We start from the raw sequence: 19,445 nt of genomic DNA, 5'->3' as shown, positions 1-19,445 counted from the left end.
TCCATTAACCTTGCCTGGCACTGAGTGACTAGGCTTTGTCACAGTGACAAAGATTGATGCTTATCTATGCAATTTTGCTAAAAGTGATAATGCCTGGCCTAGCCTCGCATGTATACAGGGTGAGCCTATGGCAAAATGGTAACCAAAAAGACACCAGGAGAAGTCATAGGCTGGGGTTTCTGGAAATGGTCTTTTGAAGTAGGCCCCTCTGCCCTTTGCCTGGCCCCTGCCTGCAACATGGATGGGCTGGAGGAGGCAGCACAGGCGTTTTGAGGTCACCAGATGACGAGCATATGCTGGGGATGAAGGAGGGAAACACAGAGCAGCCTGGGGGTCTTGAGGAAACCTATGGTGCTCCAAACCCCTCTTGGAGGACCCAGCACCAGACTCTACCTGGGGAGAAAAATGAAACCCACTGTTTCTCTGACTTTTGTTACTCACAGCCAGGTGCAGTTTCTAAATGATAAAATCCCACATTTGACAAATATGTATTGAGTGTCTGCTATTGTGCCAGGTGCTGGGGACGCGGCAATGAATGAAACAAAGTCCTCCCTTCATGGGGTTTACCTTCAAGAGTCTCCCTGAGGCTTCGCCAGCCCTTCCATCACTGTTGTTATGCTGTGTATACGTGCAAGATTCTCCCACAGGAGAGAAAGAATCTACCTCTGATCCCTTATGCCTCCCTAGCTAGTCTAACTTCTCTCCTCCACCCTTCATTCCCACATTCTTTTAAGCATAGTCCGTAATCAGTGACTTCACTTCTTCACCAACACTTCCCTGGCTTCCACCCTCACCGTCGTACTAAGACGCTTTATCAAGAACCCCCCAGTTTTCTCCTGGTTTTTAAGTCTAGTGGACATTTTTGCTTCTCGTATTTTCAAAACTCTCTGCTTTTCTCAACATTTTGATCATGTCCTTTTCGTCCCTGGTCGTCTGTGACACTGCTTTTGCCTGGTTTGCTTTGCTACTTCTCTGCCTTTCCCACCAGCGACTGTGCCTCTACCTTCCCCTGAAGTGCTGAGGTTCCCAAGCGCCTCCCTTGCTCCTCTCACTCTGCACACTCCCCGGATAGTCTCATTTCCTTTATCATTTAATCTGTTGCCTTTTTGTTGATGACTTCTAAATCTGTATCTCCAACCCAGACCTCTCCCCAGAGCTTCAGACTTATATATCCAACTGTCTGCTGGGCATCTGCCTAGATCCAATGTGTCCTGAACTGACCACATCGTCTTATCCCAAACCAACTTCTGTGCCTGTGTGCCCTTTCTGTTGCTGGCACCACTTTCTGTCTGGGAGTCATCACTGGTTCTTCCCATCCCATTGTCTAAATCTCCAGCCTGGAGATCCAGAAATTGGTGCTGGGAATGAGTGTGGGGTAGGATGAGCCCTTAGATAGCAGAGGGTAACCAAGGGACATCTGAAAGGCTACTTTAGGAGGAAGCTGGCATCAAAGACTAGAATCCAAAGAAGCTATGCAGAGAAAAAGCAACCAGGTCCTAGATAATACAAAGGCATCTAACAGGGGGTAGGAGCCCAGAGGCACAACCTAAGGAAGAGCCACACTCACGTCTCCAGGGAGGCTGGGCATAAGTAAATCAGTCACAAGCTCCCATCAGTTTTGATTATTTCCTCTTCTTTCTGAATTTGTTTTCTGTCTTCCTCACTTGAGTGTGGGTGGGAGATTGCCCATGGCCATGTGGACAATATTCTTTCCATCCCCTCTCCTTTACTTCTGCAGGCCCCAGGCACACTCTGGTCTTGAAACTCCACCACACATCACATGAACACTTTGGAAAGCATCTGTGTCCATATCTATTCAGATCTCTCTCTATCTATAGGTCTAGGTCTATGTAGGTATAGTTTTCTAAAAGCTCCTAATTTTTACTTTTGAAATTATTTGACTTTGAACAACTTATTTAATGATTTATCTGGTATGAATTTTAAGCAATCATTGTGAATACTTAAAAGTGTTTGTAAAGTGGAAAAACCTGAACCGTAAACAGGCTTTGGAATTTAACAGTTTATGAATATAGTAAATCCTCACTTAATTCATCCACAGGTTATTGGAAACTTCAACTAAGTGAAATGGCTATAATGAAACCAATTTTACCACAGGCTAATTGATATAAACCAGAATTAAGTTTCTTTCTTTTCTTTTTCTTTTTTTTTGAGATGGAGTCTCACACTGTTGCCTAGGTGGGAGTGCAGTAGCACGATCTCTGCTCACTGCTCCACCTCCCGGGTTCAAGTGATTCTCCTGCTTCAGCCACCAAAGTAGCTGGGACTACAGGTGCCCACTACATCTGGCTAATTTTTGTATTTGTTAGTAGAGACAGGGTTTTACCATGTTGGCCAGGCTGATCTTGAACTCCTGACCTCAAGTGATGCATCTGCCTCGGCCTCCCAAAATGCTGGGATTACAGGCATGAGCCACTGCACTTGGCCCAAAATTAAGTTTCTATAGCTTGTTTCTGGTTACAATAAATCACCAAACTTCAAAATAAAGACTAAAGTACTTCTAATATTAAATATTGAAATAAATGTGAACTATACATACATTTTTAAAGATTAATTAAAAAGTAAGATAATTATTTACCCAATTATTTAAGTTCAGCGTCATGGGTGGCTGGATTCCATCCCAGCAGCTCAGGGCACAAGGTAGGAATCTAATCTGGACAGGATGCCCTGCCATGGCAGGGGCACTCACTCCCACACCCACACTCACTCACGTTGGGATCATGCAGACACACCGTTTCCGCTAATGGGCACACGTTGGGGATGTGGGGGAAACAGAAGTACCTGGAGCTAACTCAAGCAGACATGGGAAAGATGTGCAAACCCCACGCTGACAGTGGCCCTGTCCAGGAATCAGTTTTGTTTTCTCTCATCAACGGTATGATAAAAGAGTGTTGAATGAAACTCAAGAGCCTGTTTTAACTAAATTTAACAATGAAGTTGAATAAAATTACCTTCCTTAAATATTCATTCACTATAATTCTAAAGTTTTTTCATTTTCTTTTGGAGCCAATTTAAAAAAAAAAAAACAACTTCAAATCTCAAATAGTTTTGTAGGGTTCTGTAAAGCCTGCGGTCCTTAGCCACTATTCCTATCACTTTGTGGACTAATGGATCAAAATGACCAACCCACCCCGTCTCACCCCATTCTCACTCTACCCCTACTGGCCAGAGTCAACTCATTTCAAACTACCTCACCCTCTCCAGAAAGCCTTCTTCCCCCATCACCATGTTCTTCTAGCTTTCCTTCCCCATGGGTTAGGAGCCCCTTCTTGCTATTCCTGTCTTTCTTAGTGCATTTATTTATCACTTTTATTTTGGTTTGGTGTTATTTTTTAATGTATCTATCTCTCCACTAGACTGTAAACTCATTAAGCATAGGAATAGGTTTTATTTTGTTTGTCTTTTATCTTCAGGGCATGGTACACAGTAGGTGCTCAATAATATGTGTTGTGGTAATTAATGAGTAAATAAACTATAACAGAGTAGGAAAGAGACCGTGTCTATTGAGGTTTTAGGTTCCATGAGGGATATATATAGCAGTCATCATGATGACTTACAGGGAGGGAGCAGTCAGTTTCACCTGGGGATGGGGAAGTGACACTTGAGCTGAGGTTTGTAGAGAGACAAACTGATGACTGTGAGAGTGAGGACAGTGTCTGTGAGTAAAAGGGGACAGCCCGGGAATTCCAGGTGGAGAAAGGAATGTGAGGAGAGTCAGCAAGAGTGACTAGAGAGACAGCCAGATAAGAGCAAGACCAGGAATTTGGGGGAAAGGGAACAGAGAAACAATAGTTTGAGATGCATTTTTGTGTGATTAATACTCTTTTTTCCATCTTGTTAATAATTTAATAATATTCCTTCACCAAATAGTTATTAAGCTCCAGCTATGTGCCTGGTGCTACAGCTACAATTTCCTTCCCAGCTCTTTTTAGTGGGAATGGTAAATGATGAGGGTCTGGTCCTCACACCTTACATCTCTGAATACTGCCTTGTCCCAAGGGAGCCCTCCATATGTACCTGTTCACAGTTGCCTGACTGAGGTTGCCATAAATTATAAAATAACTTTCCCAGGGCTCTCCTCTTCTTTTGGTTCCCCCTCCCCCATTATCTATTCAAATTCACATGAATTGTTTCTGTCAAAGAACCGGAAGAGACTGTAAGTTTAGTTGGAATGGAACTGTGAAACTATTTCTGGAAAAAAAGGTCACACATCAAAATGGCAAACATCATCTCACTCACACACACACACACACACACACACACACACAATTTCCTATGCCAAATAAGTTCTCTTAATTTTCCAAGTAACAAATAACTCTTCCATATCTCCTTGTGTGACCTTGAACACACTGAACACATTCCAAGTTCAAGGTCAGACTAGACCTCTAAGGAAGATAAGGCTGTGAAGGGATCTGCCTCTACTAACTGAGGTCAGTCTAAGGGGCCCTTAGGCCTTGATCCTGTGCTTAAGAAATTGATATAAGGTCCCAGGCAGCAGCCAAGATGATTCCAGCCCTAAGAGGCCTCTGCTTGGGTTGTCTGGGATCAAAACTATGTCTCTCCTTTGGGACTCTGTAATATTTTTTTCTTAAGGTAGAACAGACACGTTTATCACCTCCTAAAAAGTCTTGTTTGCATAGTATTTCTGATGCTTTGGATCAAATGTGTTCATCAAACAGATGTCACCCAACCGCACATGAAATGTCTTAAGCATTGAATGTTTTGTTTTACTTTCTGTGATTCAAAGAAGACAATCTGGAAACAGTATTAATTTCTAAGTTGAGGATATACCTAACACAAGGGTAAATAAGTAGCCTCAGGTTAAACGTGTCTTTTTGGGGCAGACATGGCCTCTGCGGGCCATGGAAGGTTCTGAAGGGAGGGATGAGCTGCAGTCTTGAAGGCATGCAGACCAGGGGTGAAAAGCAGTTGAAGCAGAGGACAGAAGTGTGTGCTGCTGTGTTCAGTCCTGGGCTGAGCTACAGGAAACCCACATTTATCCGGGAGGGAAGTTGTTGCTAGGCAACTGGGAGAATGTGGATTTGAAGCATGTTTCTTGCAACCTGACAGTTGTTAAGCATCAAATGAAAAGGGAGGAAGCGGGCTTCAGTGGTGAGGGGGCAACCAGGAGGGGACACCCTGAGTGCTAGGAAATGCGTCATCAGTGGAGAATTCAGACTCAATCACTGGGGGGTTGGGGGACATGCCAAACGGTCTCTACCAGGAGGTCACAGAGACACACAGTCTCCCAGAATGAGAGGGAACTGAGTGTCTCAACTAGAGGGTGGGCTCTCGGGTATGTGAACAGACAAGTTATGGGACTCTTTGGCTCAACAGAAACTAGGTCTTTTTCTGTCCGTCCCAGTATCTGTGGTTAATGAAAGCAAAACTGAGCTTGGAATCTAGAGGCAGCCAAAAGGTCACTCCATGAGACAGAACTTCTCCTAGTCTGGGGGGTCTGAAGAAGGAGAAATGGGGAGCAAAGGGCCTCTCAAAAGAAGCTGTGCTTTCATAAGAGCAAAATGTTTTTTGTTCAAAGTGTTTTTCCATCTCTTCTCTAATGTGAATTTCATTACTATTCCATGAGCTATGTAGGACAAGTCTTATTTTCTCGATTTTACAGATGGGAGGCTAAGATTTCCTTTAAATGGCAGCAAGTTAGGAGCCAACATAGAGCCAGGGCCCAGTCTCTCAGCCACTAAGAGATGCCTGTATGCCCCAGCAGCTGCCCAGGCCTGTGGTCCTCATGCCATTGGATCCTGTGCTCAGGGGCAGGGAGGATGCTGAAGGGGGCAGGGAGGGAGGATGCTGAATACTTCATAAACAGAGTTAAGGAAGAATCTGTGTATATTGAGACCTCTTAGTAAAGGATGCATAGTAGTGGTAGGTAGAAAAACATTTTAATGTAAAGGCTATTAACCTGGGGACTGGCTTCAGCTGCTCCATCTGCTCCATGAGCCCCATCCTGTGTGTCCCTGTGAGCTTAGTTTTCTTTAGGGAACAGGTCTAGAGCTGTAGTCAGATTCTCAAAGGTAATCCTAACCCATAAGAAAGGTTAAGAGCTACTGTTCTGTAGAGATAAAACATATCAGAAGCCAAAACCCTTCTTAAAACCAACTGACCCTGGAGAGAACCTGACGCCTCACACATTGGTGCACACATTGTAGGCGCCTAGTGCATATTTACTGAACAAAGGCCAGGACCCCAGGACTCATTATCCTCAATGGCAGCCTTCTCAGGGGCCTGCTCTTGTCTTAAGTGACTTCAGTTTTGACCTTTCAGTATTTCTTTCTTTGTAAATCCATAAAAGCAACATCTGATCTGTCATGAAAATAAGCCCTGGCCTACTGCCTGCCTGGAGCTGAAAAGACATCAAGGCAGGCAAGTGACAATCGAGCCAGTAGGCTCAATGTGCACGAAGGGGCCTCTCTTCTATTTCATTTTTATTTCTTCTTTGTTGAAATCCGTTCACCCAGAGGATATTTTGATTGTAATAGGTAAAGATTTTTGTAGATGCAGGCAGAAAAAATACTAATGCTATAAATCAAATATACTTGCTGTGGCTTGAATATTTTCATAAAACCACCCAAAAACAACAACAAAAACCTTCCTGACTTAGTTTTGTTTCCTCCTAACAGCCCTGCTGTTCCCCGGTACTGGCACTCGGGCATCACTCCTTTCTCTTCTCCCCTTCCCAAAACCCTCACGGAGAAGTGGGAGAAATTGGAAAGAAAGAGGAAGTCATGACGTCAAGTCATTAGTGGGACCTCACTGTAAAATCCTGTAGATGTGGGGGCTTTCCCAGACACTTGATGCAGCAATATCCATCCGAAAATTGAAATGCATAGTTGAAATTAACAATCTGCAATGAATGACCCAGAAGAGCAGCAACTGTGGCACCTCTCACTGGGCAGGGGGCGGTCCACCCACGCTTCTCCCCAGTGACTCAGGAATTCAGGGAGCCAGAGCCAAGAATGAAACGGGAAATTGATAGGCACATGTAGTCAGAACCCCAAGATTGGGCCCTTTTCTTCCTGTAACTCAACGTCCAGCCACCCCATAGTCAAAGAGACACGGATAAAATGCAATCAGAAAAGTAAAAATGACAACAGAGCAGTGGTTGGGGGACAGAAAAGAAAGCTGAATCATGCCACACTGGAAGCATTTTCAAAGGAAAACCGTGAGCCCAAATGCCGAGGAGGTTGACTTTTCTCTATCAACAAGCATTTAGGAGGGGGAAGGGAGGGAGACTCAGACTTCCCAGCAGCATGGCAGGTCTTGGCACCCGCCTCGGTTCCCCTGCCGAACTTCCACAAATAAACATTCAAAGCAGAAGGGACAGATTTGCTTCTCAGCAAGATTTCAAAGCTGTGCACCAGAGTTGGAGAGAAAACAGGAAGGATGGTAGGGGGAAGAGGGGGAGGAGGAAGGGAAGGAGGAGGAGGGGCATGCATGCCTTGGGCCAAATCAGATGGGAAGCGTCCCAACCTCTCACCCGAAACTGACACACCATTTTTTATGAGGTGCGAAACATTTCAGGTAATGTTGGCACTAATAATACCTTGGGCCCTGGTCTGAGCTTCCGGGTTTCAAGCTGGGGGCGTTAAGCCTGCAAAGGCCGCAGGTGAAGACAAGCTTCTTCAGGTGAAACCAAGAGGGGCTATTAATAAATTTCCTTGGAGAAAATCCAGTCATTTGGCTCTTATTTCTCTCCCAGTCCACCTAGGTCACCAATCTGTGTGTGCGCACGCAAGTGAGCGTGTGCGATAGTGTGCAAATGAGTGTGTGAGTGTACGCGCGGGGATGGGTGGGATGGTGTGGGAGGGATGTAGTAAGGCCATGGGTACTGCCTTTGGATTGTTTGAAGATGACAACACTCACTTCTGATCTCCAAGGAACCGAGAGAAAACACAGCTGGTCTCAGTCGGTGCTAACCCCAGCGCCCCCCTCCGATTCTCTGGGCTCCACAGGTTCCCATGTCTCGGAGGTTGCACCCACACCCCCAGCTCCTGACTCAAAGTGGGCAGGTGCCGTCACAGTGGTTTACTGAGATTTTCCCTCTTTCTTTGTTAATGAGAACTCATTTGGCATTTAATAAAACCTTATTTATACCGTGGCCTACGTGCGTATGAGAAACAGCCCAGAACAGAAGGCCCAGCATTCCCGCACTGCAGCTAAGCATGGCTGCGCGCCAACCAGCTGCAATAACAGCCGCGTCCCGGCGGGGCCCCTTCCCCAGCCCCGGAGCAGCCCCTGCCTGCCTGATGCTCCTTCCAGAGGATCGGAGGGTCTGCTTTGAGCCTTTCTGGGCCTGCCTGAGGCTTGTTTTTCTAAAAACCCAAATAGGATGGGCCCAGGAGCAATAAAGGCAAAGTCCCATTTTAATGCCTGCAATTTCTTTCAGGTTTTTTTTTTCTTTGTAAATTTTTGTTTTTAGTGTAATCCATTTGTCAAATGGAAAAGCACATTTTAAAGGCATCAGAAGACTAGATGTCCTGCTTCGGTTGGATCTTTCCCCACCGAGACGGAAGCAGGTGTGAGAGGAGAGCAGGTAGGGGTGGTGCTCCGAGGTTAACTGAGGCCGGCTCCCGCAGGGCTTTCTCCTCTGGGCAGTCTCCCGGTCCACTGCAGGCTCTGTCACTCACCAGCTTTGTTAAGAGAACAGGAGAGAGAAAGCATCTCCACACCACGGTGGTCTCATGGGTGATCAAATGAAAGTTCTTTGGACCCTCAGAGGTGTGTGGGGTACTATTATTATGCGTGGTCTATAGAGACTGAGGTGGTAAATCAAACTCTAGGTCAGTGATTCTCAATCTTGGCTGGACATTGGACTTATCTGGGAAGCTTTTTAACACAGTGAAGTCAAGGCTGCACCCCAGGCCAGCTGACTCAGAATCTCTGGGAGTGGGGGCCAGGCATCTGTAGGACACATTGAATCACTGGGGAAGCTTCTAAAAACTGCTGCTTGCGGGGACAAACGCGGCTGGTGTTGGCCCTTTCTAGGCTGCACTGCTGTGAAATGTCCTGTTTGCTTGTCTCTGGTCTGGCTGTAAGTTCAGTGAGGGTGGAAGGTTCACATTTGGAGCCTTGGCCTCAGCACAATGCCCGGCCCTTCACAGGTGCCTGATGCAGGTTTGAGTGCCTGCACACAGAAACGGAGAAAGCAAGGCCCCAGGACCCATCTGAGGTCTGCAAGGGCGACAGGTCAAGGTAGCCCAGGGTTTCTGAAGGCTAGCATTTGCCAAGGCAGCATGTGAAGGCGTAAGGAAAGACTTTCTGGTCTTTCTTGCCTGATAAAGAAACATTTGGAAGCCAGTGTCCTGAGTTTTGGTTCTAGTCTCCGATGGAAAGTTTTACCCAGGTGCCCATTTACCCTACTATCTCTGGCATTGACATCCCAGAATCAATGTCCTGGGAGGTAAATTTACCTATACTGGTGGCCAAGGTGCTTCAAGAAGGGAAGAATGATGCTGCTCCCTTCATGGTGACGAGAGGATTGCATGAACCTGGGTACCCGGGCCCTGCCTGCAAAGCCCAGGTGCACAGACATTGCTCATTCTGCTCATTCTACAAAGCATGCGGGCCCTGGACACCTGAGAGGGAGCCTCTGGTGGCTCTGCAAACACCAGCACTGGACTCCCGGCTGTGCTGGTATTCAGCTGCCTGGAATAAGGGACCTTTGTCCCCTCACTCTTCTGTCTGATTCTGAAAACAAGTCAAGGAGCGTGTCTAAAATCAGGTTCTTTTTGAAACTTTGGATAGAGACATTTGGACTACATTGCTCTTTATTTTTCCTACAATGTGGTGAGCCAAGAGACCTTTTCTGGGGTCCTGGGTTCTCACTGATGGTGGCATCCCTAGGCTCTGACCCTTCATACTCACTCTGGGGCCCCACCCTGATGAGCTGGGAAAATCGTAGAGTAACTTTCCACAGAAAGTCAGACATTGAAAGGGATTAAGCGTGGACTGTGCCAGAAACTGCGGTGTCTTATTTTATGTTGCTTCATTTTTAAAAGCCTTCAGCTTGCTTTTTAAGACAAACTGAAAGTGAGTTTCCTGGAACTTGAGAGAGAAGTCATAAAACAGACAAAACACAGTTCCTCAATCAAGTTCTTAGTGACTGATATTCCCTACAACACAGTTCTAGCAATTAAAATGTAGGCAAAAGAAAAAAACATAATTCCCTGCTAGAAATATTATATATGCCACCTTCTCTGAAGGATTCTAATTTTGAGTGTTTCTGAAAGTGTGGCCTACAGTGGTTCTCATCAGAATCGCCTAAGGTAACAGGATAGATTCTGGGCCCGGCCTGGTTCTTCTGAATCAGAGTGATTGGGGGTGGGGATTTAGAACTTGCACCTTTTACCAACTTCTCTGATGGTTTTTGTTTTTGTTTGTTTGTTTGTTTGTTTTTATTGAGATGGAGTCTTGCTCTGTCACCCAGGCTGGGGTGCAGTGGCGCAATCTCGGCTCACTGCAAGCTCCGCCTCCTGGGTTCACGCCATTCTCCGGCCTCAGCCTCCTCAGTAGCTGGGATTACAGGCGCCCGCCACCACGCATGTCTAATTATTTTTTTTTGTATTTTTTAGTAGAGATGGGGTTTCACCGTGTTAGCCAGGATGGTCTCTATCTCCTGACCTCATGATCCGCCCGTCTCGGCCTCCCAAAGTGCTGGGATTACAGGCGTGAGCCACTGTGTCCGGCCCTCTGATGGTTTTTATGCACTTTGCAGTGTGAAAACCTCTGCTCTACACCTCCTTTATCTAATTCCTTCTCATCTTATCCTTCTAGCAAAGGAGGAGATATTTTCAGGTCCCAAGCAGTCTGTCTGGGATGCAGTTCTAGAACAAAGAGTTGAGCTAGATTAGGGCTTTCCAAATTTTTGAGACTATGAAACTTTCTCTGTCATTTTTTTCCTCTCTAGAATACCAACTATTGAGGTTGAGACCAGTTCCAGAGGAAGAAGCATGGGGCCTTCATTTATTAAAATTTATGAAATGTTTTGCATATACTTTTTCTTGTATAATTCCTACCACTCTATATAGTATTGTATTTGTTTTATAGATGAGTACTGGGACCAGAAAAGGTTCAATATCTTGCCACAATCACCTGGCTAGGAAATAGCAGGTCAGGGAGTCAAACCAGGCCTCCTCCTTCCTTTACCACTCTGCTAGAGGAGGTAAAGGGGATTATCCCCACATTTAGAGTGGACAAAAACATGCCACAGCCACATACCTAATGGTGAACCTCATAGTGACTTCTGGGTCCCTGGGCCGCTGTTCTAGAAATACTATCAGTTGTGATTTTTTGAGCCCTGGGAGCCTGGAGCTTTTGCAAGGATTGTCTGGAACACCAGGCTCACGCCCTCCTCAAGGTCAATTCGTGAGGCTCTGCTGCCCCAGGAATCACCTTGCAATGGGCAAGCAGCCAAGCCCCTCCCTTACCACATGGAAGAGCTTGAAGAAGTCCACGTTGGCATACAGAGTGTCTTCTATCCACTGTAGGGTGCCCTGGGAGAGGGAGCACAGGGCATAGCGCACAGTCTGTGCCCCGCGTCGCTGGCTGAAGATGATGAAGCGCTCCAGGAGGGCCTCGCTGCAGGCGATGTCCTTCAGCGCCAGGTCCGGGACTCCATGAGCAAACTGCAGGGAGAAGAGGCAACACTAGAAACTGCCCTGTGATAGGAAAGACACCCACGTCCTAACCCACAGAACCTGGGAATACCTTATGTTACATGGCGATGGGAATTAAGATTGAAGATGGGATTAAAGCCACTGATTAGCTGATTTTAAAATAAGGAGATTATTTCGGCTTTTCTAGGCGGGCCCCTGTGTAATCACAAGGGTCCCTTAAATGTAGAAGAGGGAGGCAGAAGAAACAGAGTCATGTGATGTGAGAAAGACTCGATAAGCCCCCACTGGCCTTGGAGATGGAAGGAGACCACTAGCCAAAGAATGTAGAGTGTCTCCAGAGGCTGAAGGAGGCAGGAAAATGGATTTTTCTCTAGAAATCTGCAGTAAGGAATGCAGTCCTGCTGATGCCCTAACTTTCAGACTTGTGACCTCCAGAACCGTAAGATAATGTGTCTGCATTGTTTGAAGCCACTAAGTTTGTGGTAATTTATTACATCAGCAACAGGAAACCAATACAATCCCCATACCTCACCTTATCAGAGTGCCATTTACAATTCAAGGGATCCCCTTCTTACAGCATGATGTTACAGTACCATCAAGGCTTCCTCTCTGAAGGTGGGGTTGAGGAGTAGCTAGAACAAATTTGTTCTTGGATTTAGCAAACAAAAGTACCAGATGCCCAGTTGAATTTGAATTTCAGATAAATGAATAATTTTTAGTACAAATATGTCCCAAATAGGGTCCAAATAGAACACAATTATTTGAAAAAATTATTTGTTGTTTATCTGAAATTTGAATTTAACTAGACACCCTGCATCTATTTTGTCTGGAGACCCTAAGCCCTGCATAGCGCATATTCTGCAGCTCCTAGGGAGCTCAAGGATAATGGTTCTTGAAGTACAACCCTCGTGATGCCCTCTCGAGGATCGGGTGGCAGGGGAGAGGCCTGGACCTTGGCCAAGGACCTGTGGCCACCCAGCACCTTAACTGGCTCCTGGAGTCCTGGACTCCCATAGCAGCAGACAGACCCTGAGTACCATGGGCAAATTCATGAGATTCCCAGGGCACCACAGTCTCCCATGACATCTAACGACATGGCTCTCTGGGCTGGAGGGCAGAACAGGCCTAAGCTCTGCCACCTCCTGCACTGTCCAGACTACACATGGCAGCCTGGTCCTCACACGAGGCACAGGTCACAGCTGACCATGAGTCGGTGTGGACACTTTCAATCTCAGGGACCCATAAAACATAGTGAAACCAGAGCACTGAAGAGGACGCGTTAAGAATAGCTACTAAAAGCAGCTAGTATTTACTGAGTGTTTACTATGTGTCAGGCACCCTTCCAAGTGTTCACATATATTATTTCTTTTAACTTCAACTGCCATGGTGGTAGGCACTTTTACTATTTCCATTTTACAAATGAGGAAATGAGAGGCCCAGAGTGGTTAATTAACTTGCCTGAAGTCACATAGCTAAGTGTGTGGCCTTGTGAGATTTGAACCCAGAGCTTAACCATCACCTGTTAACTCTCCAGTGAGTAGGGAAGAGGAAGAAGGCAGGACAAAGAAGGGTGGGTTTATAAATTATTTCACTGAGGAGGCAACATCTGAGCTGGGCCTTGAAGCATGTCCAGGAGTTTACTGGGCTGGGGGTGAGCCAGAGAACTGTGCCCCGTCATCTTCTAATTCCCTAGATGGAGAGAGGGGATGGTGAGGTTCCTTCTGAGCTGTGCTCAGACCCCAGGCAGAAAGGACCAGGAGGGGTATCCAGTCCTGATGGTAAAGGACACAAATCCATGTTCAATGAGCATGAGCGACAACACAGAGGCGAGCTCCCATGTTGGACAGCACCAAGAGAGAACGTTGCCGTCGTGATGGACAGTTCTGGGAACAGTGCTGATAAGGAGTCCCAGAACTGGATGGAGGTGGAAATACAGAGCAGGAGCTAGAAGACAGGTGAGCCCACGAGGCAAAGCATCCTGGGAAGTGGGCAGGGAGGGCCGGGTCGGCTGGAACATTCCTCTGCGAAATGCAGATGGCTCAGCGTTTGCTAATCAGCGGAGCATCAGCTCATCAGAGCCAGCAACACGAAATAAAGGCACAACCTGGTGACCCCGGCCTCCGTTCTCCCACATGAAAGGCCTCGGCACCGATGCCAGAAGCACAGCAGTAGAGATCCAAATGTCACGTTAGTAAGGAACTGGAAAGAAATTTCCCCGAAATTCCTGTCCTTATCTTCATCTCCCTTTTATTACCAACTGGAAGTCATCACAGGCATTGTCAGGACTTGAGTTTTACGAGCTGAAGAGAAAGCAAAGGGGAAAATGAGCAATCGGTGCCGACAGCACCCCCTCTGTGGGGGTGGGAGAGGAAGCTGAACAGGGCCTGGACGGAGCCGAACCACCCAGGGCCTGGGCACTGCAGACGCCAAGCTCACCCTGCCTCCAGGCTGACCCTGGGCTCCCCTTGTCTAGTTTCGATGAAAACCTCAGGGTCTGAGAAGCCAGAAAAGCAAGTATGAGCTCCTTCATTGTGCAGGGAACCAGTGTGAGAACCTGCTTCCAGGAGCCGGTGCTGACCAGGTGGGGTGGGGTCCCTCACTCCTCTGGACTCAGACAGCACCCTGTGCAGACCTTGATCTCAGGGTTGACACAGGCTCTGAAGTTCTGTTTATGTCTCATTCTCTCCTGGAGTCTGGAGGAGGATCAGACCCAGCCAGGAGGGAGTTGGGAGGGTGTCTGGGATATCAGCTGCTGCAGATCTTGCATTCTCGCTGTGTTCATCACACTGAAGAAGCTGGGCGGGGAGCCCAGAAGGCCCAGAGGACAGCTGCAGCTCTCACACCTGAGCCTGCAGAATCACCTGGAGGGCTTGTGAAGCACAGATTGCTAGGCCTTATCCCAGGGCTTTGGACCCAGTTCGCCTGGAGTGGGGCCTGATAATTTGCATTCCTAACAAGCTCCCAGGCATCGCTGATGCTGCTGGTTTCTGGGCTTTGAGAGCCACTGGACTGAAGTAAGAAACACTGGATTAGGATTGAGAGGACCTGGATTCCATCTGGCTCTGACAATTTCTAGCCCTGTAACTGCACAAATCACCCCATCACCAGACGCGCAAGCCTCCTTCTCTGTTTGACCCATCTCAGGATTGTTGTGAGGAGTAAGGGAGCTAAGGGATGTGCAAGTCATGAGTTATTGGTAAGAATGCTCTGCATAAATAGAGGAGATTATTTAAAGGGGTTAGATAAATTGGGGGCGTATACACAGGTCAGAAAGGTGCCAGGGGATAGAAGAAGGAGTTTGCCTGGTGCTGAGAAGGAAGTGGTCCAGGAAAGCAGAGGTGGGCTCTTCTGCAGCGTCTCAGGTTCTGTAGCCTTGGGATGCCACCCCAGCACTTGCCAGCACTGTGCTGGCAGCTTCCCAGCCCGGAGCTCCCCTCTCACTTACTGTGTGGCTGACAGACAACTCTGCTCAAATACCACCTCTCAGAAGGCCTTCCTGAGCATCCCCCTTAAACCTGCCCCTCCGTCCTTCTCTAACCCCCGACTCTACCGGATTTTCCTTGCAGCACCCATCACAGCCAGAAGTCACACAGTGGAGTCTCTGCTTACCTGAGCATCGCCTGTGGCCCCACTGGAATGGAAGCTCCCCGGCCTGGGGTTTTGCCTGTCTGGTTCACACTGTGTTCTAGTACCTACAACTGTCCCTAAATATTTGAGTAATAAATGAATAGATTTCTGTTTCCTTATTTATAAAGAGGAGGTTGTGCCCCATGATCTCTAAGGTTCCTTCCAGTTATAAAAACCTGAGATGTTTTAAGGTCGCCAGGATGTGTGCAGCTTCGAATCCTATGTTGAAAATGATCACAATCTCAAGTGATCCCCCGGTTTTTTTCTAAATACAAGGCATTAAGTGATGGATTCTGAATGTGAACACAAGGAAGAAAGAAGAAAAAAGCCAACATATTTCTTGCCTTTCTCAGGCTGGGTGCTTCCTCCTCCCCTCCAGGGACCACTGGCCAGTGACATCCACCTACCTGCTCTGGACGGACTTGAGAGTTGATCAGGAGGTAGACCACTGAGTCAGACAGGCCGATGTTTTTAATGAGAAATAGTGTCAGTGTTTCTTCATCTTTCAAGATATCCCTTATTCGTATTCCTCTTCCTACACATGAATAAGAGAAAGAACGGGGTGTTGAAGGGGAAATGGGTCAAAAAAAGGAAAACAGCCAGAGTTGATTGGAAACACTTCTAACTCAACTCTCAGAGGAAGGGTCTGTTCTTGGGGTCTCTGGGAGCCCCTAGAGGTGAGGCTCTTGCCAGTGGGCTGCCCCCAACACAGTCACAACATTGACTGCTGAAGCAGCTGGGCCCAATTTAGTAAGAAGGTGGAAAAAGTTAGCCAGGGCTGGATGGGGGTGTCAGATACTTTGTGGGGTTGGTCTAGGACAGTGCTTCTCATTGAGGTGGGGCTGGGGAGCTGAAACAGGGGAATTTCATCCTCCTGGAAATATTTGGCAAGATCTAAAGACATTTCTCGGTGTCACAACTGGGGAGGCGCTGGTGGGTAGAGGCCAGGGATGCTGCTAAACATCCTGCAAGGCCCAAGACACTCCTCCCTCCCCCACACAAAGGATTATCTAGCCCCAAGTGTCAGTAATGCTGAGGCTGAGAAACTCCGGTCTAGGATCGGAGGAGACACGTGCTCTTCCCACACTGCAGCTGTCACAGGGTAGAGGACCCCTCTGGGTGTTTCTATCATCTCAGCTTGGGCTGAGATGCTCAGGGCACTGACACGGACTAAGAGAAATGAGTTGGGGCCATTAAGGGCAGGAAAAGCTCCAGGTAGAAAGAAGAGAGCCAGGCACATGCCTGGGCTTGCCTGATGAGCCCTAGTCACGCTCCCTCCAGCTCCTCTCGACACCTGTAGGAAGCAGGATTTCTTTATAAGGAGGCATAAAGAACACCTAACAGTTAAGGTGACCTTGGGGCAAGTGATTGAGCCTGTCCCCGTGTCTGCACTTTCCACATCTACCTCATAGGATTGTTGACGCGGGGTAAGGAATGTGAAGTGCTTAGCTACCAGGCCTCAAAACAGCACTCAATAAATGCTTGTTATGATCGAATTAATATCATTCTTACCCCTCCCGGGAGATTCACACAAGCACCCTCCTCCTCGGCTGGCTTCCAGGGCCAATGCTCAGCCTCAACCCTGCTAGTGCTATAGTTCATGAGGCTCTGGCCAGAGAAGAGCCTTATGGGCCTGGATGTCTATGAAGGGACTTCAACATAAAGGGAAAGCACTGGGGTGCGTGAAAATGCCAATCTCTTCACCCTGAGTTCTTCAGGGGCATGGGTGACTGTTTATCTCCCAGTTCTTCTCTAACTAGCTTTAACCATCACATATCTCCATTCTTTCCTGGTCCCAATTCCACAGCATCCCATCCTCTCCCTCTCCAAATTCTCCCGTCCCCAAGTGGCTAAGAGGCCTGCCCGCGTGTGCTGGACAGCCACCCTTCTCATCCCCAGGTTGTGCCTTTCCCTGAACAGCACCATATCTGGATTTATGTTGCAGCTGGTTTCCTCTGGAAGGGTCTTGCGCCAACCCCACAGGCCTGCCCACGCAGCTAGGGCAGGGGAAGCCGGTCCTGAAGTTCGACCACACAGTGGCACAGTGGCTTCTCTCACAGTAATGGGTGCCCTGAGAGTTGTGCCCACTGTCACTCCCCTTTGCATAGGAAAGATCCGAGGACTTTGGGGAAAGCCGGACACAGGGCCCAAAGGGAGGACGAGGGCTCTGAGAGGGGCTGCTCCCTTATTTCTAGTCTTCCCTCTTCAAAAACATAAATCCGGCTGTCTTCCAAACCCAGCCCTCCTGTTTTCCTCCTGTCCCTGGATACCAGCTCCATTGTTCTTTTCCCAATTACCCCTTCATACACAGGCTTGTATACTCTCACTCCACCAACAACATCCCCAACACACGCACACACACACGCATGCACACATGCACACACATGCATACACATGCAGACACACACACGGGAGATCTCTTGAGAGTTGGGGGCTATGGCTCCTGCTTTTATTATACTCTTCATTGTACCTAGCAATGCTGGGTGCACAGATGCAAGCCCTTGAAGTCACCTGTCTCTGACAGCCAGCATTAAAGACTGACATCCAATCAGAGTCTCAATAAATGTCTGTTGAATGACATGAGGCATTCAGTAAATAACTGTTGTCTTGACCTGACAGTCAGGACTCCATCTGACTGTTTATCTCTTCGTTATTCTTTAACTCACTCACCTGACCTTACGTACAAATATCTTGCTGGGGAGAAGGGGCAAAACAAGAAAAGCTAGGAGTGATGTTGCCCAGGCTTGGCACACCAGACCACCCAGGAGACAGGGCTGCTGTGGCTCTGGGGGGAAGGGGGAGTGTGCTGGCTCCTGGTACATCTGAGGAGGGCGGGGGCCCAGGTGAAGAGGAGGCCGATACCAGACAGAAGCTTCCCTAGACTCCTGAGGGAGAAATGTAAACTGGGAGCCTGAGGAAAGAAAAATAAATTTTGTTTAAAATGTGGTTCTTCTTGTTCTCTTCCCTGGGAAGATTAGGGGCTTGGGGGTGGGGCCGCTGAGGCCCCAGGAGCTGAGGGTGGGGTGGGAGGGAAGCCAGGAGAATGTAGGAGGCTCCCGGGAAGAAGGTGTTTTAAAGATGATTGAGAGACCACAGAGCTTGCTTTGAGGGAGAGGGAAGGGGGCTCCATGCCTGGTCTTTTACCATTAATCCTCCCTGCTGAGAATGCAGTACTACAGGTTTGCCATGAAAGAAAACCTCTGCCTGGGTCAGCGGCATACCTTCCCAGGTGGCTGTGCAGAAGCACGCACCAGCACCAGCCCCGCCACCCCCACCCGCTCGCTTTCAAAGGTGGACTCTTCCGCAACATTGGCCTGAGGAGTCCATGCTCACAGTGAGCAGCGCCCCGGTGAATCTCAACAGAATGAAACAGCCTGTGTTCCTGACAGTGCCCTTCAGGCCCTGGCCTGGGATTTCCTCAAAGACCGTGTCCCTTACTTGGGGATGGACCCCTGTTCCCTCTCACAGCCTCTAAGGCCAGGGATCTTGCAGAGCCCCCATTCCCAGGGGGCCATGGCCAGCCTTTCCTGAGCCCTTGTCCCTAGATTTGCTCTGTTAGGGACTTCTCACAGCCCGAAGCCTGCAGAAGGAACCGCCTCATACCAAGTCAAAATCAATCCTGCTCTGGGGTTAAGAAATAGTGATTTTGGTTCTCATATCCACATTGCAAAAGCCACAGAGAAACTGTGGTTTGAAATTACTTCCTTCACACTTCCTCCCAGCAGGACTCAATCTGATAAGCAGACACTTAAGTGAAATGTCTGCCTCATCATCAAACCCACTGGATGCATGAGGTATGTCAGCCCGCCAGGAGCCGGACAGCCCACGTCTGCATCTGTTTGTTTAAATTAGGAAAAAAAAACACCTTCTGGTTGGTGCATAGGGGAAGGGGGGTTTCTTACCATTAAAATGGTAATTGTACTCATACCATATAAGGTTCTTCAAACTTGGGCTCACTAAAATAAACTTTTCTACCCAGGGCAGCAAAGAATGGAGTGTTTGTAATGCAGTTTGTAGAAGTTACTACATAAAATCTATGCTTTACTAGTTTTAAACAATGAGAACGTAATTGAGCATCTTGATACACCAATCTGGTCATACGCCTGTCCTTTCTCACTTGGATGGGGAGAGAGGGCTTCAGAAGGTGGCCGGATGGGAGGAGGATCA

The 19,445-nt window shown here is 47.8% G+C and overlaps 1 protein-coding gene across 2 annotated transcripts in view; it reads right to left on the bottom strand.

The window, feature by feature from the left end:
• Positions 1–19,445, bottom strand: part of ABCA4 (ATP binding cassette subfamily A member 4) — a 127,107-nt gene that overhangs the window by 93,189 nt on the left and 14,473 nt on the right. For both annotated transcript variants that reach the window (XM_054475816.1, XM_063664591.1), the window contains exons 5-6: positions 15,686–15,813; positions 11,463–11,660 (exon numbers count right to left, since the gene is read on the bottom strand). In XM_054475816.1, the coding sequence (XP_054331791.1) occupies positions 11,463–11,660; positions 15,686–15,813 (326 nt within the window). The remainder of the gene's footprint in view (positions 1–11,462; positions 11,661–15,685; positions 15,814–19,445) is intronic.

The sequence above is a fragment of the Pongo pygmaeus genome, chromosome 1, assembly GCF_028885625.2.
Source record: "Pongo pygmaeus isolate AG05252 chromosome 1, NHGRI_mPonPyg2-v2.0_pri, whole genome shotgun sequence".
Classification (NCBI taxonomy): Eukaryota; Metazoa; Chordata; class Mammalia; order Primates; family Hominidae; genus Pongo; species Pongo pygmaeus.
Note: the sequence above shows the minus strand (reverse complement) of the source record. Positions and strands in the feature narration are given on the sequence as shown.